This window comes from Amblyraja radiata, chromosome 41 (genome assembly GCF_010909765.2).
Source record: "Amblyraja radiata isolate CabotCenter1 chromosome 41, sAmbRad1.1.pri, whole genome shotgun sequence".
Lineage (NCBI taxonomy): Eukaryota > Metazoa > Chordata > Chondrichthyes > Rajiformes > Rajidae > Amblyraja > Amblyraja radiata.
Window position 1 is genome coordinate 10,927,221 of NC_045996.1, and position 21,422 is coordinate 10,948,642.

Below are 21,422 nucleotides of genomic sequence, written 5' to 3' on the forward strand. Positions count from 1 at the left end.
GCTCTTCGACCCACTAAGTCCACGCCGACCAGCGATCCCCGCACACTGACATCATCTTGCACACGCTAGGAGCAATTTACAGTTACGCCAAGCCAATTAGCCTACAAACTTGTACATCTTGGGAGTGTGGGAGGAAACCGGAGCACCCGGAGAAAACCCACGCAGGTCACGGGGAAAACGTGCAAACGCCGTACAGACAAGCACCCGTAGTCGGGATTGATCCCGGCGCTGTTAAGGGCCTGCCCGCTTGGCCGTCATTTGCGCCTCATTTATGCATCATATGTAAAATAGATCGACGCGTCATGACGCGCGATGGCACGCACAAATCACGCTTCATCATGCCGCCTGGTGCGCGTGACGTCATTCGAATACCCTGCGGCGCGCGGCGATGCATGGTTACGCACGGTGACATAACCATGCGTCACCACGCGATACACGTGAGACGTCGGGACGCAGCGTGCGACGTCACTGCAGCAGCGTGCGTAACCAATGCGTCAGCGTGGGTACGCGATACGTCACGCAGGCAGCGCGCGATGATTTCGTACAGGACGAAATCTTGGAGCACCGCGCGATACCGCTCATAACTCCACACTCCTCCACGCCTCTCCACGCGCCCATCCCGCGCTACCCACTGGCTACCCGTGCTTCACAACGCGTCGACCTATTTTACATATGACGCGTAAATGAGGCGCAAATGACGGCCAAGTGGGACAGGCCCTTCAGGCAGCAACTCTACTGCTGCGCCCATCCCGTGCCGACCACTGTGATAGGCAGGTGGTTGCAACAAAGGCCAGTGATAAGAGCAGAAGGTGCGAGACAGGTTTGAAGTGTGGCGAGTTACAAAGCCAGAGATTGAAGGGTTACATTTAGTCACACGGAGAAGGTTAGCTGTAATGTCCAACTGGCAACTCAGGAGAAACATCCTCCCCGAGGTCGAAAACTGGGGCAGAGGAAAAAGTAATGCAATAAAATATTATTTATTGCCTGAGACAAGTATTTAGATCATGTGAATAGAATGTGGAATCTACTGCCACATGGACTCTCATGGGAAAGTTGGACGCACTGAGGGGAAGCTGCATAAAAACACATCGAGTGAGGACTTTGTTGGTGGAGGAGGGGAGAGGTGGATACACACACACACACATCCAAAGTCACCTCCCCCACAGCACGACACCACCGACACGATTCATAGGCACGTGGATCCTTTACACAAAAAAAACACATTTCTCAGCCATGATCGCATTGCATGGCAGTACTGGCTCGAAGGGCCGAATGGCCTATTCCTGCACCTATTGTCCATTAAACCTTTCCCCCTTGCACCTTGCAACACTGCCCTCTAGTGTTGGATATTTCAACTCTGGGGGGAAAAAGACTCTGACTGTCTGCCTTATCTAGGCCTCTCATAATTTTGGATACTTCTATGAAGTCTGACGTTCCAGACGGAACAATCCAAGTCTATCCAACCTCTCTTTGCAGCTGAAACCCTCTGATCCAGGCAGCATTCTGATGGGGGAAAAAACGTATTAATCATTGACCTCTTTAGCAGGAGTGGAAGTTCTATTATTTTTGGAGCACGCACGTGGAATGATTATTTTCGTGAATTAAAACTTGTTTTCCAACGTGGAAGAATGGAGGGCCAAAGAAAGGTTGAGGCGGTTGGCGGGGGTGGGGAGATTGGTGCGCGTCGAGTGGGTGGGGAATTGTAGCCGTTCCCAGAACTTGTAACGAGGAACATGTGCAAGCAATTGGAGCAACAATTGTGACAAAAACATTTCCTGATCCAGACGGGACCTCAGCGGGTTTTTTTTGGAGATTGGGCCTTGTTGCCAGGGGCAACCTCTGCCGAGAAAACCAGAAGTGGTGATGTAATGGGCCTGAGGCGATTTTTTTTGGGCGACTAAAGGCGTCTGCCACAAAATTTTCAACATGTTGAAAAATCTTCGGCGACAATTTTTGCTGCCGTAGGTTGTCGCCAGGTGTTGTAGGGGAATTCCATTAAAATTAGTCCCTGGTTGTCGCCTAAAGAGTCGCCTAATTGGGACAGGCGCGTAAGGGACATCTCTACCTCCCATGTTGGCTGGAAGGTGCGATGGTACCTCTGCTTGTAATCAAATCAGACCAGCTCTTAGGAGGGAACGTTGATGGTCTCCAGGGGTGGAGGTGTTTGGTTTGTAGTTTAGTTAGACATACAGCAAGGAAACAGGCCACTCGGCCCATCGAGGCCGTGCCGACCAGCGATCGCCCCGTACACTAGTTCTATCCTACACACTTGGGACAATTTACTAATCTTGGGCGACCTAATCCTCGAGTTCTGGCGAGTTTGCCCTCGACTCATACTCGCAGCATGGTCGGCACCAGGTCGTAGGAGGTCTTCGTAACTCTCCTTCCTGCTCGAGAGTGGTCTCCGCGTACTCGAGGCCTCAGCTGGGTCGCGGTGGTTTTTTCAATATGTTAAAAAAACGCCCGCGAGTAAAAAAAGGTCGCCATGGAAAAAATCGATACATTTTTTACTCGTAGGTTTAGTTGTAGTAGGTCGGCATGTTAGTCGTAGGTAATTGAGGGTAGTCGAAGGTAGTTGTAAATAGTCTTCATCATAGTCGAAGGGAGGTCGAAGGAGATCAAAGGAGGTCGTCTTCACTCTCCACTATTCGGTGTCCAATTTTCCCGAAGTTAGTCGTAGCTAGTTGTAGCTAGTCTTCAACATAGTCGAAGGAGGTTGAAGGAGGTCTTCAACATGTCATTTTTTCAAACTCTTCTAAACTCTTCTAAACTCGCCAATTAGGTTGCCCAAGTGGGACAGCCCCTTTACTCAGCGGGACAGGCAGCGTCTCTGGAGAGAAGGAATGGGTTGACATTTTTTCTGATCGTGACCCTTCAGACCGGTCGGGGGAGAGGGAGGTGGGAGATGTAGAGAGATGTCGAACAAATGAGTGAAAGATGTGCAAAAAGGCCAACCTACAAACCTGCACGTCTTTGGAGTGTGGGGGGGAAACCGGAGCACCCGGAGAAAACCCACGCGGGTCACAGGGAGAATGTACAGCCAGCACCCACGGTCAGGATTGAATCAGGGTCTCTGGTAACATAAGGCGGCAAACAGCTCTAACAGCTGTGTCATTGTACCGCCCCCTCTGCTGATCAGGCTCAGACTGATTCCATTTCCCCTGTGGGTCGTGGGTTCAAATCCAGCCCTGGGATAACGTTGGAATCCAGGCTGACATTCCTGTGCAGTGCTGAGGGAATATTGTATCTTTCATTGTGGTTACGCTATGAGAATGAAAGATACCATGTCATTATATTGGAGAGAGAAGGAATTTTTCCCAGGGTCCAGGTCAGAACTTATCGAAACATTCAATCAGATAGAGCTTGTTTTGTGGGCCGTCATTGTGCCTGTCTTGGCAGTTAGTGGGGCTGGCTGAGAGAACTGGGACCGTGTTCAGAAACATAGAAAACAGGTGCAGGAGTAGAGGCCATTCGGCCCTTCAAGCCTGCACCACCATTCAATATGATCATGGCTGATCATCCAACTCAGTATCCCGTACCTGCCTTCTCTCCATACCCCCTGATCCCTTTAGCCACAAGGGCCACATCTAACTCCCTCTTAAATATAGTCAATGAACTGTGGCCTCAACTACCCTCTGTGGCAGAGAATTCCAGAGATTCACCACACTCTGTGTGAAAAATGTTTTTCTCATCTCGGTCTTAAAGGATTTCCCCCTTATCCTTAAACTGTGACCCCTTGTTCTGGACTTCCCCAACATCGGGAACAATCTTCCTGCATCTAGTTCCGTTTTAGTTCAGCATTTTGTGCCCTTGTCCTCTTGTTGATGTCACCGCGCAAGGTCATTGGCTGTGATTGGCTTGGTAACGTCTGACCAATGGCTTTCTCTTCCAGAGCCGGACGTGGCTCCAGACAACGTCACCTTCCGGTACAATGGCAGCACGCTGACGTTCCAGTGGATGGAGCCTTCCGTAGGCCTCAACGGGGTTCTGCGGGGGTATAAGGTGGCGTACCAGAACCAGGATGATGCCGAGGTGAGTGGCCGACCCCTTGTGCTGGGACAGTGGTCCACGCCGTAGCCTCCGGGACCATCCCTGGCAGCGGGTTCCACGAACGGAGAGGTTGAGATGGAGTTTCTTCCCAGAGGCCATTCGGACTGTAAACTCCTATCTCACCAGGGACTAACTTTACTGAACCTTTTTCATTCCGCCCACAATATTTAATATATAAAAGAATATGTGATTGTGTTTGTAGTTTGTTTGTTTGTTTGATTTTTGCACAAAGTCCGCGAGCATTGCCACTTTTCATTTCATTGCACATCTCGTATGTGTATGTGACAAATAAACTTGACTCTTTGTAGCAAAACCTTGTAGTTTAGATCCACTTTTCTTTTTCTTTTTTTTACCTTTATCTTTATTTATTTTTTGTTTCGAGCTATCTTTTCACTTCTCACTTTTTCCCTCTCTTTGTTCTCTTTTTCTTTTCTTCTTTCATTTTCAGGTTATAAGGTTAAACATGAAGCTGTACAATAATTGTATCATCTTAGATGCCGAATGTTTTGTCTTTGTACAATTGCTTCTAATAAAAATAATTGTTAAAAAAAAAAACTGACACCCCCCCCCCTCGCCTCGCCTCGCCTCGCCTCGCCTTTAGACTTTGCCCCTCTCACCTTAAAGCCAAGCCGAATGTCTTTGACATTCCCACCCTGCAGTGAGATGGGGAATGAAAGAGGCTCGTTGGTCTTAAGGGCCTGTCCCAACTTGGGCGTCATTTGCGCGTCACGCAGATGGCGGGCGAAGATTTTGTACATCACAAAATCCTGGGGCGCCGCGCGCGGCTGCGTGTCACCGCCTATGTCATCGCGCGTCACGTGCGTGTCACGACGTTACGCGTAAATGATGTAGCGTGAATTACGCACAAATGATGGCCAAGTGGGACAGGCCCTTTAAACCGGGACTCGCCGGTTTTGGGTAAAACCTCTAACAATCCTCCCTCTACTTTCTATCCCTCCCCCCACCTCTCCCCCCCCTCTCCCCCCCTCTCCCCCACCCCTCTTACCTTCCCCATCGCTACCCCCCCCCCCCTATTCCTGACATGGACTTGCTCCTATTTCTCTCCTCCCGCTCCCCCACTTCCTACATTCCTTCCTCTGGCTTCACAATTCACACCTTTTCAATCCGTTCGTCTCGCACATTTTGTTCTACTCTCTAGCCTTGTTCCCACCATCTGCCTATCGAACGCCCCCCCCCCCCCCTCCGCTTGTGTCCACCCATCACCCGCTATGCTTTGTCCTCCTCTCCTCTCCTCTCCCAGCTTTCCTTCCCTACACCCCCCCCTCACCCCTACAATCAGTCTGAAGAAGGGTTCCGACCTGAAACTTAATAGACAGTAGACAATAGGTGCAGGAGTAGGCCATTCGGCCCCTCGAGCCAGCACCGCCATTCAATGTGATCATGGCTGATCATCCACAATCAGTACCCCGTTCCTGCCTTCTCCCCATATCCCCTGATTCCACTATCTTTAAGAGCCCTATCTAGCTCTCTCTTGAAAGTATCCAGAGAACCTGCCTCCATCTATCCATGTTCTCCAGAGTTGCTGCCTGACCCGCTGAGTTACTCCAGCACTTTGTATAAAACCAGCACCTGCCGTTCATTGTTCATCCCAGTGAGTCTGAAGAAGGGTCTCGACCCCAGAAACGCCACCCATTCCTCCTCTCCAGAGATGCTGCCTGTCCCTCTGAGTTGCTCCAGCATTTTGTGTCGTATCTTCGGTGTAAACCAGCAGTTCCTTCCGACGCTCGTTAATTCCTTTCCTTTGCCTGTAGGTGATTGTGGACAATGGGATGAGAGAGAACATCACGCTGGAGGTGTTACTGCCCGTTACCAACTTGAGCGTGCGGGTGGCGGCTTATACTAGGGCTGGTGACGGACCCTGGAGTCACCCCGTCTCCGTCAACCTGTTCGACCCAGGTGAGAGGCGGCTGCCGTGGTCTGTTGGGGTTGGGGGGGGGGGTATCTGGCCCGTCCCCAGGTGGCAGCACAATGGCGCAGTGCTAGAGCGGCTGCTTCACAGCGCCAGAGACCCGGGTTCGATCCCGACCACGGGTGCTGCCATTTTGTGCCGACCTAATAGCCCTGTCCCACAGTACGAGTTCATTCCAAGAGCTCTCCCGAGTTGTAAAAAAAAATCAAACTCGTGGTAAGCACGTAGAATGAACGTAGCGGGTACGTCGGAGCTCGGGGACGTCTCTTAGCGGCTTGTAACGCTAACGGCAGGTACTCTGGAAAAGCGGTAAGACTCGTGAAGATTTTTCAACATGTTGAAAAATGTCCACGAGAGCTCCGAGTACCTACGAGCGGCCATTACCGTAAATCTCCGAGTTCGAATCGGGGCAAACTCGGGAGAACTCTTGGAATGAACTCGTAGAGTGGGACAGGGCTATGATGCTGCCAACTCTGGGGTAAGCTGTAGAACAGGGTTCGATCCTGACGACGGGTTCGATCCTGACTACGGGTGCTGTCCGTACGGAGTTTGTGCGTTCTCCCCACGACCGCGCTAGTCTTCTCCGGGTGCTCCGGTTTCCTCCCACATACCAAAGACCTGCAGGTTTACTTCTGTAAATGGTCGCTAGTGTGTAGAATAGTACTAGCGTACAGGGATCGCTGGTCGGCGCGGACGCGGGGGTTAATCGACCAGTTTGATAGCTCGCTCTTAGTTTCACGTGCCACGCTCCACAACGCTATTTCTGCTTCTCTTGACAGATAGCCCGAGGGAAACAAAGCACCCAGTTGGTAAGATGCCAGCGGTCACATCGAGGGAACTGACCGGGTTTTAGTCAAGCCCCTAGCTGGGGCAAGTTAAAGAATGGATCGACTGGGCTTATATTCACTGGATGATAGAAGGATGAGAGGGTTTCTAATAGAAATATATAACATTCTTAAAGGGATTGGACAGGCTAGAGGCAGGAAAAATGTTCCCCATGTTGGGGGAGTCCAGAACCAGGGGTCACACAGTTTAAGAATAAGGGGTGGGCCTGTTAGGACTGAGATGAAGAAAAACGTTTTCACCCAGAGAGTTGTGAATCTGTGGAACTCTCTGCCACCGAAGGCAGTGGAGGCCAATTCACTGGATGTGTTCAAGAGAGAGTTAGATTTAGCTCTTAGGGCTAACGGAATCGAGGGATATGGGGAGATGGCAGGAACGGGGTACTGATTTTGGATGATCAGTCATGATCATATTGAATGGCGGTGTTGGCTCGAAGGGCCGAATGGCCTACTCCTGCACCTGTTTTCTATGTAAGTCGCGAGGGACACGGCATTGTGGTCACAGGGCTGTGAATCTGTGGAATTCTTTGCCACAGAAGGCTGTGGAGGTAAAGCCAGTGGGTATATTTAAGGCAGAGATGGATAGATTCTTGATTAGTACGGGTGTCAGAGGTTATGGGGAGAAGGCAGGAGAATGGGGTTAGGAGGGAGAGATAGATCTCAACATAGATCAGCCATGTTTGGACAGAATGGCCTAATTCTGCTCCTATCATTTATGATCTAACGATGGCCCTGTTGATGGTTTGGAAGGGCCCCTCCCTGTCCTGTAGCCTGTAGCCCCTGTCCCAAGTTCTCACTGCGTCTGTCTTTAGGGTTTTGAGTAAAGCTTGTTAGTTTAGTTTAGAAATACAGCGCAGGAACAGGCCCACCGAGCCCGCGTCGACCAGCGATACCAGGTGGGGGAGACGGTTTAGTCGCCGACCATCCGACCATGGAGCAGGTAGCACGGGATTACATGGTACCCGTGGCGGGGGGAGATCCCCCCAGACCTGACCTGGGGTAACCAGAACTGCCCCCAGTATTCCTCAAGTGTGGTCTCAATAACAACTTGTACAGTTGCATCATGATGTCCCAAGTTGCTGCCTTACAGCACTTGCAGCGCCGGAGACCCTCGTTTGATTCCGACCACGGGTGCTGTCTGTACGGAGTTTGTACGTTCTCCCTGTGACATGCGTGGGTTTTCTCCGAGATCATCGGTTTCCTCCCACACTCCAAAGGCGTGCAGGTTTGTAGGTTAATTGGCTTGGTGTAAATGTAAACATTGTCCCTGGTGGGTGTAGGATAGTGTTAATGTGCGGAGATTGCTGGTCGGCGCGGACTCGGTGGGCCGAAGGGCCTGTTTTCCACGCTGTATCTCTAAACTACACGAAACTTAGCCTGGAGATGGTTAGTTCAGTCCTGGGGATTGCTAGACTGGTGATTTAAACACTGCGCTGCCGCAAGGGCCCTCTGGACAGGCACGCTAAGTAAGAATTTCATTGTTCTGTTGCCGGTTGAAGATTAAAACTCTTGGCCAAAGATCCTATAGCGGAGCAAGATAGACCACTCCTGCTAAATGCAATGGGCTGACGTGTAGTACGTAACGGAGCGGAACGTGGGCCTTTTTTTCATCCATTTCAGTAACCGGACCCGACCCGACTCGCAGTGTAATCAACGTTGCGGGGGAACAGTTTGTGTTAATAAATTATAATTCTGAAAATGAGGAGAAGATTTTTACCAAAGAACTTTTATTTTTACGAGGATGTTTCCGTAACCGGCTTGTTCCGTCTCCGCACTAGTATCTTTGCTCCGCTACGGGATCTTTGGTGCGGAGACGGAAGCCGGTTACGGAAATGGGGCCGAAAATTACCCATGACCGTACCACGTCTTTTTCGTCGAGTGGACGATCTTGCTCGTTGTAGGATCTTTGCTCTTGGCTCTTGACTGTTAATTGATCCTTGGGTCATAGTTCTTGACCATTGACCCTTAACCCTTGACTCTTGGTTCTTGATCCTTAGCTCTTGGCTGTTGACACTTGATCCTTAACCCTTGACTTTTGACTCTTGGCCCATGATCCTTAGCTCTTGGCTGTTGACCCTTGATCCTTAACCCTTGACTTTTGACTTGGCCCCATGATCCTTGGCTGTTGACCCTTGATCTTTAACCCTTGGCTCTTGATCGTTGCCCCTTGGCCCTTGACCGTTGCCTGTTAGCTCATGGCTCTTGACAAATGGTTCTTGTCTCTTGACTAATGGTTCTGTAACTCTTACCCTTCCAGGACCGGCCGGCAGTAGGGGCTTCTCCTGGCACTGGTGGTACGTGGTGATGGCAGGCGCGGTGGCCGCGACCTGCGCTGCTTGCTTCGCCGTGCTGGTGGTCCGTCGCAGGAAGAAGGACACTCGCTACGGGTGAGGCCCGCTCGTATGGTGCTGCGGCGTTTGTGTAGGCCCCCGTCCACAGTCATTCACTCCGTGCTTCAACGGAGCTGTTAGTGTCACACACGTGCGAAGTGCAACAAGTTATGACATGCGGCGCGAGTTGCTGCTTTACAGAGCCAGAGACCTGACTACGGGCGCTGTCTGTACGGAGTTTACCTGACCCGCGTGGGTTTTCTCCGAGATCTTCGGTTTCCTCCCACACTCCAAAGACATAGAAACATAGAAACATAGAAAATAGGTGCAGGAGTAGGCCATTCGGCCCTTCGAGCCTGCACCGCCATTCAATATGATCATGGCTGATCATCCAACTCAGTATCCTGTACCTGCCTTCTCTCCATACCCCCTGATCCCTTTAGCCACAAGGGTCACATCTAACTCCCTCTTAAATATAGCCAATGAACTGGCCTCAATTACCTTCTGCGGGAGAGAATTCCACAGATTCACCACTCTCTGTGTGAAAAAAGTTTTCCTCATCTCGGTCCTAAAAGATTTCCCCTTTATCCTTAAACTGTGACCCCTTGTTCTGGACTTCCCCAACATCGGGAACAATCTTCCTGCATCTAGCCTGTCCAACCTCTTAAGAATTTTGTACGTTTCTATAAGATCCCCCCTCAATCTTCTAAATTCTAGCGAGTACAAACCGAGTCTATCCAGTCTTTCTTCATATGAAAGTCCTGCCATCCCAGGAATCAGTCTGGTGAACCTTCTCTGTACTCCCTCTATGGCAAGAATGTCTTTCCTCAGATTAGGAGACCAAAACTGTACGCAATACTCCAGGTGTGGTCTCACCAAGACCCTGTACAACTGCAGTAGAACCTCCCTGCTCCTATACTCAAATCCTTTTGCTATGAATGCTAACATACCATTCGCCTTCTTCACTGCCTGCTGCACCTGCATGCCTACTTTTAATGACTGGTGTACCATGACACCCAGGTCTCGTTGCATCTCCCCCTTTCCTAATTGGCCACCATTCAGATAATAATCTACTTTCCTTTCAAGACGTACAGGTTTGTAGGTTAATTGGCTTGGTATAAGTGTAAATTGTCCCTAGTGTGTGTAGCATGGAGTTAAGGGGATCGATGGTCGGTGCGGACTCAATGGGCCGAAGGGTCTGTTTCTGCACTGTATCTCGAAACTAAAGTAAACTAAGAAATGGGAAGGTGGAGCCCACAATGGTCCAAAGAAGGTCTGAAGACCCGGTTCCTTTTCTCCAGAGATGCTGCCTGACCCGCTGAGTTGCTCCAGATTTTTGTGTCTAGTTGCTCAGAACTCCTTCCCCCAGGTGACATTAACAACGAATAGGTTAACGGTGACAGACTGCTTGCCTGTGCCCCAACAGAGAGGCGTTCAAGCCCATGATCGACAAAGGGGAGCTGGTGGTGCGTTACCGAGTCCGCAAGTCGTACAGCAGACGGACTACCGAGACCACCCGTGAGTAATCATACTGTCATAAGGGATAGGAGCGGAAGGTCTAGGGGAAAAGATATAAGAGGAATCTTGTGGGGTAACATTTTCACACAAAGGGTGGTGGGTGTATGGAACGAGTGCTAAAAAGGCGTAAAGGGTCTGTCCCACTTGAGTGTAATTTGCGTGTCATTTACGCGACATCATTTACGTGTCACAACGCACGACACGTTGGTGACATAGGCAGCGACGCGCGGCGCCCCAGGATTTTGGAATGTACAAAATCTTCGCGCGCCATCTGCGTGACTCGCAAATGACGCCCAAGTGGGACACCCCCTTAAGAAAGAACTGCAGATGCTGGTTGAAATCAAAGGTAGACACAAAAAGATTGAGTAACTCAGCGGGACAGGCAGCATCTCAGAAGAGAAGGAATGGGCAAGGTTTCGGGTCGAGACCCTTCTTCAGACTCATGACCCGCTGAGTTACTGATGAGTCTGAAGAAGGGTCTCGACCCGAATTCCACGTCGCCCATTCCTTCTCTCCTGAGATGCTGCCTCACCCGCTGAGTTACTCCAGGTTTTTGTGTCCACCTTCGAGTACTAAAAAGGGGCAGGCACTGGGCTGGGAACTCCATCCCATTCCTCCAGAGATGGTTCCGCCCATAGACCCTCTGGATTTTGCCTTGTCTACCTATTCCCATTGCGTTGCCTGATAGCATACAGGACATCACAGGGTGGCATGATGGTGCAGTGGTAGAGACCAGGTTTTCGATCCTGATGACTGGTGCTGCTTGTACGGAGCTTGTACGGAGTTTGTACCAAATTGTAAATTGTCCCTGTTGATAGTTTTACTGTTTTCCTTTTAACCCAAAAGAGGAAAATGATTGGACTCTGTTAAGGGTCTCGACCCGAAATGTCACCTATTCCTTTCCACCAGAAACGCTGTCTGACCCGCTGAGTTACAGCCCTGTCCCACGGTACGAGTTCATTCCAAGAGCTCTCCCGAGTTTTAAAAAAAATCAAACTCGTGGTAAGCACGGAGAATGAACGTAGCAGGTACGTCGGAGCTCGGGGACGTCTCTTAGCGCTAACGGCAGGTACTCGGGGAAGACTCGCTAACGGCAGGTAAGCACGGGAAGACTCGTGAAGATTTTTCAACGAGATGAAAAATGTCCACGAGATCCCCGAGTACCGACGAGCGGCCATTACCGTAAATCTCCGAGTTCGAATCAGGGCAAACTCGGGAGAGAGAGCTCTTGGAATGAACTGGTACCGTGGGACAGGGGTTCAACTCCGGCTTTTTGTGTCTATCTACCCAAGTCCTCGACAGATACAAAAATAGATCAGTGCATTTTCAAAAATGCGTTTGGCCACTCAAAGCTGAATGGCCTCTTTCTATGCTGTCAACCAATCTGCGGTTCCCATCCAAGAACAAGACTGAAATCAACCCACGTCATCTAAAAATATCTCGTTGCTTGGTGGGCTGAAAAAATATACAAAGTCTGGAGGTTGAACGATGGTGAACAAGCACCGCCCTGTGTCCGTGAGATTCCCTCGAACTGAGGCCCCAGTTTACAGTCGGTCACATTTTCCCAGCTAAGTTCCAAGGTGGGGATCAATGGGGAGACCATATCCCCGCCTGTCCACACAGACCAGGGTGGCTTCCCCTCCCACGCTCGATGGAACTCCGAATGCAATCCCGGAGCAGAGTCACAGCCTTACACCCCTGTCCCACCGTACGAGTTCATTCAAAGACCTCTCCTGAGTTTGCCCTGATTCGAACTCGGAGATTTACGGTAATGGCCGCTCGTCGGTACTCGGGGCTCTCGTGGACATTTTCCAACGTGTTGAAAAATCTTCCCGAGCTTACCGCTTTTCCCGTGTACCTGCCGTTAGCGTTACGAGCCGCTAAGAGACGTCCCCGAGCTCCGACGTACCCGCTACGTACATTCTCCGTGCTTACTACGAGTTTGATTTTTTTTTTAAAACTCGGGAGAGCTCTTGAATGAACTCGTACAGTGGGACAGGGCTTTAACAGCGCCAGAGACCTGGGTTCGATTCTGACCACGGGTGCTATCAGTAAAGAGTGTGTACCTTCTCCCCGTGTCTGCGTGGGTTTTCTACGAGTGCCCCGGTCTCCTCCCACGGTCCAAAGACGTCCAGGTTTATAGGTTGGTCGGCTTTGGTAAAATTGTAAGTTGTCCCTAGTGTGTAGGATAGTGCTAGTGTACAGGGTGTTTGCTGGTCTGGGCGGACTCGGTGGGATGGAGGGCCTGTTTCTGCGCTGCATCTCCAAAATCTAAAGAATCCCATCTCATTCCTGTTCATAGAACCTCTGGATTTTGCTCAGATCACCTATTCCCTTCCAATTCCCTTTCCAAGATGTTTGACACCACACAGGAGGAAGCCAGTGAGGTATCTTGCTCTGTATTAACATCTAGGCCTCTCACATCGGAGCAGCAGTAGATTGCAACCTCACGGCACCAGAGGCCCAGGTTCGATCCTGAACACGGGTGCTGTCTGTACGGAGTTTGTACATTCACCCTGTGATCACCTACATTTATTTTGCTGTATGCTCCAGTTTCCTCCCACACTCCAAAGACAGACAGGTTTGTGGGTTAATTGGTTTTGGTAAATTGTAAATTGTCCCTGGATTGTAGGATAGTGTTATTCTTTCCACTGGCCCGATAACGATCACCCCGGTCGCCCAACTACCCAACACACTAACTAAGTAAGTAAGTGCGTTTATTGGCCAAGTATTCACATACAAGGAATTTGCCTTGGTGCTCCGCCCACAAGTAACAACATGACATACAGTGACAGTTACGAATGACTCAGAAAACACTAAACATTCATAATAATAAAACATTCATGATAAAACACCATGTTTAAGAAGGAACTGCAGATGCTGGAAAATCGAAGGTAGACAAAAATGCTGGAGAAACTCAGCGGGTGCAGCAGCATCTATGGAGCGAAGGAAATAGGCAACGTTTCGGGCCGAAACCCTTCTTCAGACCATCAGATAAAACACCATTGATCAAGCATGTGAACCAACACAATGCCAGATCAAAGGGAGCTAAACACTAGGGATTACTTCCAATTTTTACCAAAGCCAATTAGTTCAAGTTCAAGTTCAAGTTCAAGTGAGTTTATTGTCATGTGTCCCTGTATAGGACAATGAAATTCTTGCTTTGCTTAAGCACACAGAAAATAGTAGGCATTTACTACAAAACAGATAAATGTGTCCATATACCATGATATAAATATATACACACATGAATAAATAAACTGGTAGTGCAAATAACAGAAAGTGGTTGCTAATAATCAGAGTTTTGTCCGAGCCAGGTTTAATAGCCTGATGGCTGAGGGGAAGTAGCTATTCCTGAACCTGGTTGTTGCAGTCTTCAGTATGTCTTTGTAAAGTGGGAGGAAACCAGAGCACCCGGAGAAAACCCACGTGGTCACAGAGAGAATGTACAGGAAGCACCCATAGCCAGGATCGAACCCGGGTCTCTGGCGCTGCAAGGCAGCAACTCGCCACAGTGCCGAGTTGTTTAAGTCATCTACACAACTAGACATGTGTCTCGATGAATGCGGTCATCATATTGTGGATCAGATGTGGGCATGTGGGGAGGGGAGGGGTTGGTTTAATCATATTCTAAACACAAAACAGCTGCCTCTGCACATCTGTGGTGAACAACATAAGGTCAGGCTGTGTCCCCACTCCTCCCATCAGCTGGTTTGCCTTAACTGTCTCCAGAATGCCGATAGTAATCCGTGATCTCCCAGATGCCTTGGATATCTGCTGCCGCACTACGTGGGTCTAGAGGGAGTGAGGTCAGGAAAACAGGACAGATGTTACAGATGTGTGGCCGCCAGCAAGCTGTCAATCAGGGAGGGAGGGAGGGAGAGAGGGAGGGGGAGAGAGGGAGTGATGGAGAGAGGGAGAGGGAGAGAGGGAGGGAGAGAGGGAGTGAGGTCAGGAAAACAGGACAGATGTTACAGATGTGTGGCCGCCTGCAAGCTGTCAATGAGAGAGGGAGGGGGGGAGAAAGGGAGGGGAAGAGGGAGGGAGGGAGGGAGAGGGAGGGAGGGAGGAAGAAAGGGAGAGAGAGGGAGGGGGAGGGGTGCTGGAGTGCTAGCTTGGTCGTAAGTGTTCGCTTTCTGTTGTCTTTCTCTCTCTCTTTTCCCTCTCTCTTGTTCTCCTTTCCTCTTTCTGTCTGTCTTTTTTCTTCTCTTGCTTGCTGGCTTTTGGTCTCTTTTTTCTCTCCGTTTTTCCCCTTGTTCGCGCTCTCGAGAGAGGTGTTCTTGTTGGACTGAGCAGCAATTAGTTTAGTTTAGAGATACAGCGCGGAAACAGGCTCTTCGGCCCATCGATTCCGTGCCGACCAGCCCGTACACTAGTACTATCCTACACAATAGGAACCTGCGCATCTTTGGAGTGTGAGAGGAAGCCCGAGCACCCAGAGAAACCCACAAGGCCTGGATAGAGTGAATGTGGAGAAGATGTTTCTCTCTCCTCTCTCTCTTCCTCCCTCCTCCCTCAAATCTCTCTTCTCTCCCACTCCCTCTCTTCCTCTCTCACCTCTCCTTTCTCTCTCTCTCTCTCTCTCCCCTCTCCTCTCTCTCATCTCCCTCCTCCCTCCTCCCTCCTCCTCTCTCTCACCTCTCTCCTTCCCCTCTTCTCTCTCTCTCTCTCCTCCTTTATCCCTCTCCTTCCTCTCTCTCTCTCTCTCTCTCTTATCTCCCTTCCTTTCTCTCCTCTCTCCCTCTCTATCTCTCCTCTCTCTCACCTCTCTCCCTCATTTCTCTCTCCCTCCTCTCTCTCTCTTCTCTCTATAATTTCTCTCATCCTACCCATCTAACACTCTCCTATCCCACGATGGGCTGAAGGGCCTGTTTCCGTGCAGTGTGCCTCTATTTCTGGCATGCAGTGAGGAAACCTGCCCAATATATAGCCAAGGCTTTGGCTTGTGTTCCCTGGGCTGGGCCAATGGGCAAAGATTCCATGTTTGTCCGTGAAGTTCAGCTTGTTTTGTAGAGTTTGGAGAACGATGAGCTCAACGCCAACACGTCCGTCACCATCGCGCGAGGCTCCAGGGCTCTGCACAGCTGGGGAAATGTTACTGGGAACTGGCTGGACAAATGTTTCTGTTGTAACCAGAGAAACTCACTTACAGGAATTATTCAGTTTATCGTTTGGAGATATAGCACGGAAACACGCCCTTCGGCCCACCGAGTCTGCACCGACCAGCGATCCCCGCACACTAACACTATCCCACACACACACACACACACACACACACACACACACACACACACACACACACACACACACACACACACACACACACACACACACACACACATACACACACACACACACACACTAGGGACAATTTTACATTCATACCAAGACAATGAACCGACAAACCTGCATGTCTTTGGAGTGTGGGAGGAAGCCGGAGATCTCGGAGAAAACCCACGCAGGTCACGGGGAGAACGTGCAAACTCCGTACAGACAGCACCCGTAGTTGGGATCGAACCCGGGTCTCTGGCGCTGCATTCACTGTAAGGCAGCGACTCTACCGCTGCGCCACCGCGAGCGCCCGAATTGACGGTGAGGAAGGAGCTGCTGGTGTTCAGAATCTGTGGCGAAGAAGCAGGGCTGGGTGGGACTCTCATGGAGTAGTACAGCACGGCGACAGGCCCTTCGGCCCACCACCTCCGTGCTGGCCATTGTACATTTCCACAGTCATTCCTTCTTCTCCCTGCACCCATCCAGCAGAAGGTACAGAAGCTTGAAAGCGCGCACCACCAGACTCAGGAACAGCTTCACCACCTCTGTTATCAGTAGGGTTGCCAACTGTCCCGTATTAGCCGGGACATCCCGTATATTGGGCTAAATTGGTTTGTCCCGTACGGGACCGCCCTTGTCCCGTATTTGACCGCTACTACTCGGGTCGAGGGGACTGTCGGGTCGGAGCGGCGCGTCCAGCCCCTGCCTCACCCGTCCCGACGTAGTGCAGCCCATGGAGTGCAGCAGCAGCAGCAGCAGCACCTCGCCCGTGGCCCCGTCGGTCGCTAGGCAGCCCGGCCAGCTGTCCGACCTTCAGACCTTCGCTTACCGCCGACACCGCCACCATCCCTCCTTCTCACGGCCGATCATCGGTTCATGAGTTGGATGGGGCGCCGGACTTTGCACGCCCGGGCCAAAACTCCTCAGCTGGCCCACCGGCTGGGCTTTGCGTGCAGTCCAGCACCCGGGGCCAACTCATCATTCACCCAGCCACGGCCCAGTCGGTCAACGAATTGCCGTCGGGAATTTGTCCCGTATTTTGACTTTTAGTCCCTTATTTGGGAGTGAGAACGTTGGCGACCCTAGTTGTCAGGCTTGTGAACGGCTCTCCAATAAGCTAGGGCACTGTCCGACACACCTTGACCCTATTGTGTACATCGGGAGATGTGCTGATGAGTTGTGTCTCAGATAGACACAATATGCTGGAGTAACTCAGCAGGTCAGGCAGATGAACGTAGATCTTCCCTCATCTTCCTGCGCACCAAGGAATAAAGTCCTAGACTGCACGTGACCCTGTCCCACTTTCACGAATTCTCCCGAGTTTTTCCCTTGATTCAAGCTCGGAGAATTACGGTAATAGCCAGCCATAGGTACTCGGAGCTATTTTTTTAACTCGTGGACATTTTTCAACATGCTGAGAAAACGTCCCGACTTATCTTGCGTTTAAGAAGGAACTGCAGATGCTGGAAAATCGAAGGTAGACAAAAGTGCTGGAGAAACTCAGCGGGTGCAGCAGCATCTATGGAGCGAAGGAAATAGGCAACGTTTCGGGACGAAACGTTGCCTATTTCCTTCGCTCCATAGATGCTGCTGCACCCGCTGAGTTTCTCCAACACACCCAACAGTCAGAATGGATAAAAATGGAGAAAGAGTACTGTTCTCCTTTTAATATGGGAGCGATCCTCTTCTCCCCGATAAAAATGAATAACACAATATTCAAGAAGAACCCAATCATCCATAATACAATTCGAATTTGGAAACAAATAAAATTAATTTTCAAATTAAGAAATCTATCACTTTTAACCCCATTGGTTAATAATCCAGCATTTAAACCCTTTCATTGATAGAACATGTAACCAATGGGAAAAACTGGGAATTAAACGGATCGGTGACATGTACGAAATGGGAAACCTGTTATCATTTCAACAATTACAATCAAAGTACAAGCTGAAAAATAACCGATACTTTAAATATCTTCAGATCCCTGACTTCCTAAAAAAATATATACAAGGATACCAAACTTTAACTCTAGAGTTTCTCCAGCACTTTTGCCTAGCCCCGACTTTTACCTGATGCCCCGAGTTCCTCGGGCTGGCATTACGAACCGCTACGGAATATCCACGGGCTCCTACGGGCTCGCTACCGACATTCTTGCCATAGAGGGAGTACAGAGAAGGTCCACCAGACTGATTCCTGGGATGTCAGGACTTTCACATGAAGAAAGACTGGATAGACTCGGCTTGTACTCGCTAGAGTTTAGAAGATTGAGGGGGGATCTTATAGAAACTTACAAAATTCTTAAGGGGTTGGACAGGCTAGATGCAGGAAGATTGTTCCCGATGTTGGGGAAGTCCAGAACAAGGGGTCAGAGTTTAAGGATAAGGGGGAAACCTTTTAGGACCGAGATGAGGAAAACATTTTTCACACAGAGAGTGGCGAATCTGTGGAATTCTCTGCCACAGAAGGTAGTTGAGGCCACAGTTCATTGGCTATATTTAAGAGGGAGTTAGATGTGGCCCTTGTGGCTAAAGGGATCAGGGGGTATGGAGAGAAGGCAGGTACAGGATACTGAGTTGGATGATCAGCCATGATCATATTGAATGACGGTGCAGGCTCGAAGGGCCGAATGGCCTACTCCTGCACCTATTGTCTATGTTTCTATGTTTCTATTACCCGACATTCCCCGAGTTCGATTCAAGGGGAAAACTCGGGAGAGTTCGTGGGTAACTCGGGAAAGTGGGACAGGCCCTTAATACACCTCAATGTTCATGCTTGGATCTCTCTCTCCTTCTTCCCTGCTTCAGTGAACACTCTGGGGATCAGCGATGACCTCAAGGAGAAACTACAAGACGTGATGATTGACCGGCACAGGTTAGCCCTGGGCAAGACCCTGGGAGAAGGTAAGTGTGTGAGAGTGGTTGCCTGGGCAAAGATGACGGGGGGGGGGTGGCAGGGAAGGGGGTGAGGGGAAAGGAGAGTGCAGCATGATGGTGAGGTATTATGGCAAGGATCCAGTGATCTGATCACCACCGAGACATGGGGAACCGCAGATAGACAATAGACAATATGGAGTAGGCCATTCGGCCCTTTCGAGCCAGCACCGCCATTCAATGTGATCATGGCCGATCATCCCCAATCAGTACCCCGTTCCTGCCTTCTCCCCATGTCCCCTGACTCCGCTATCGTTAAGATCCCTATCTAGCTTTCTCTTGAAAGCATCCAGAGAACCTGCCTCCACTGCCCTCTCACTATTCTCTGTGAGAAATAGCGTTTCCTCGTCTCCGTTCTAAATGGCTTACCCCTTATTCTTATTTTCTCATTCTCAACATTATTCTTATTCTCAAGATGCTGGCATCTTGAGCAAAAGCTCACGTTACAGAGTCGTAGAGTCATACGGTGTGGAAACAAGTCCTTTATTTGGAGGTCCATCCTTGGAGGTCCATCTCTGGAGGTCCATCTCTGGAGGTCCATCCTTGGAGGTCCATCCTTGGAGGTCCATCTTTGGAGGTACATCCTTGGAGGACCATCTTTGGAGGACCATCTTTGGAGGCCCATCTTTGGAGGCCCATCTTTGGAGGCCCATCCTTGGAGGTCGATCTCTGGAGGTCCATCCTTGGAGGTCCATCCCTGGAGGTCCATCACTGGAGGTCCATCTCTGGAGGTTCATCACTGGAGGTCCATCTCTGGAGGTCCATCCTTGGAGGTCCATCCCTGGAGGTCCATCCCTGGAGGTCCCATCCCTGGAGGTCCGTCTCTGGAGGTCCATCCTTGGAGATCCATCCCTGGAGGTCCATCCCTGGAGGTCCCTCCTTGGAGGTCCACCTTTGGAAGGCAGAACACTCTGGGAACCTGGGGGGGAACACTCAATGAAAAGTGTGGCAATTGCTGGATTTAAGAATGGAAGGAGATCGCTCTGCCCTTCTAGCCTCTCCTAGCCACTCTGGCCGACTTCTTCCGGGTGAGTCATTGATGGAGATGGGCTTAATGGGAGTAATTGATGGGATATGGTGGTGGTGTCTGCTTCCATTTCACGGAGATTTGTTTATTTTTTTTCCAGGGGAGTTTGGCTCGGTGATGGAAGGACAACTAAACCAGGACGACTATTTTCTCAAGGTTGCCGTGAAGACCATGAAAAGTGAGCGTGGGTCCAAGCGTAGATGTCTCTGCCCCAGCTCTGGAGATGAGCGTGCGGGGGGCTTCCCTCCCAGTCAAAGAGTCCCGATGGTCGGGGTTGGAAACAAGGGGGCTGAGGGGAGAGGGGGGGGGGGGCAAGTGTAACGCTGAGGGACGGGATGGGACGGGACGGGACGGGTGGCAAACCAAGCGGCAAACCAAGTAGGTCCGGCACGGTGGCGCAGCGGTAGAGTTGCTGCCGTACAGCGCCAGAGACCCCGGTTCGATACCAAATATCTTTTGCACCCTCCTGTCTACATCTGCTCTGGGAACGATATACCAATACCCCTTGGTCTCTCTGCCAGCCAGCATTTGTCACTAGTAAGTCCGGGCAGCATGGTACAGTTGCTGCCTCACAGCGCCAGAGACCCGGGCTGGATCCTGACTGTGGCTGCTGTCTCTACGGAGTTTGTACGTTCTCCCCGTGACCGCGTGGAGTTGCGAGGGATAAACAGAAGAGCCAATATTAAATGTCGGCCTGGACTGGATGGGCCGAATGGCCTAATTCTGCTCCTATGGCTTATGAACTGATGACCTTGTGAGTTAGTGTTGGTATTGGTTTATTATCGTCCCGTGTACCAAGATACAGTGAAAAACTTTCTTTGCGTGCCGGCTAGTCAAATCAAACCATCCATTACAATCAGGCCATGACACAAGCGCAGCAGGTAAAAAATAATCAGAGTGAAAAATATATAGTTACAGCTATAGAGAAAGTGCAGGTAAAAAAAAGTGCAAGGGAAACAATGAGGTAGGTTGGGAGATCAGGACTACATGCTTAGCTCGTTAGAGTCTGATAACAGCGGGGAAGAAACTGTGTGGGAAGGAACTGCAGATGTTGGTTTAGAAGGAAGATAGACACAGTGGAGTAACTCAGCGGGGCAGGCAGCATCTGTGGGTGACGTTTCGGGTCGAGACCCTTCTTCAGACTGAGAGTCAGGGGAGAGAGAAGGGGAAACGAGGGATATAGACGATGATGTGGAGAGATCTAGAATGAATGAATGAATGAATGAATGAATGAATGAATGAATGAATGAATGAATGAATGAGAGAGAAATGCAAAGTGTTCCTGAAACTAGGTGGGTCTGTGGTGCTGTAAGTCAGCAACTCTACCGCTGCGCCACCATGGTTCTGACCTCTCTCTCGCTCCCCCCACAGTTGCCATCTGTACACGGACTGAAATGGAGGACTTCCTCCGAGAGGCCGTCTGCATGAAGGAGTTTGACCATCCCAACGTCATGCGTCTACTGGGTAAGGCTTATCAAGAGTGTTATATTGTCACATGTCCCAGATAGAACTATGAAATTCTTA

General features: G+C 50.3%; 1 protein-coding gene across 1 annotated transcript in view; it reads left to right on the forward strand.

Annotated features, from left to right (window-relative positions):
• axl (AXL receptor tyrosine kinase) overlaps positions 1 to 21,422 on the forward strand; it is a 90,402-nt gene that overhangs the window by 61,044 nt on the left and 7,936 nt on the right. The window contains exons 9-16 of the mRNA XM_033014344.1: positions 3,893 to 4,032; positions 5,823 to 5,967; positions 6,760 to 6,789; positions 9,080 to 9,209; positions 10,579 to 10,670; positions 18,746 to 18,841; positions 19,999 to 20,076; positions 21,270 to 21,362. Of these exons, the coding sequence (XP_032870235.1) occupies positions 3,893 to 4,032; positions 5,823 to 5,967; positions 6,760 to 6,789; positions 9,080 to 9,209; positions 10,579 to 10,670; positions 18,746 to 18,841; positions 19,999 to 20,076; positions 21,270 to 21,362 (804 nt within the window). The remainder of the gene's footprint in view (positions 1 to 3,892; positions 4,033 to 5,822; positions 5,968 to 6,759; positions 6,790 to 9,079; positions 9,210 to 10,578; positions 10,671 to 18,745; positions 18,842 to 19,998; positions 20,077 to 21,269; positions 21,363 to 21,422) is intronic.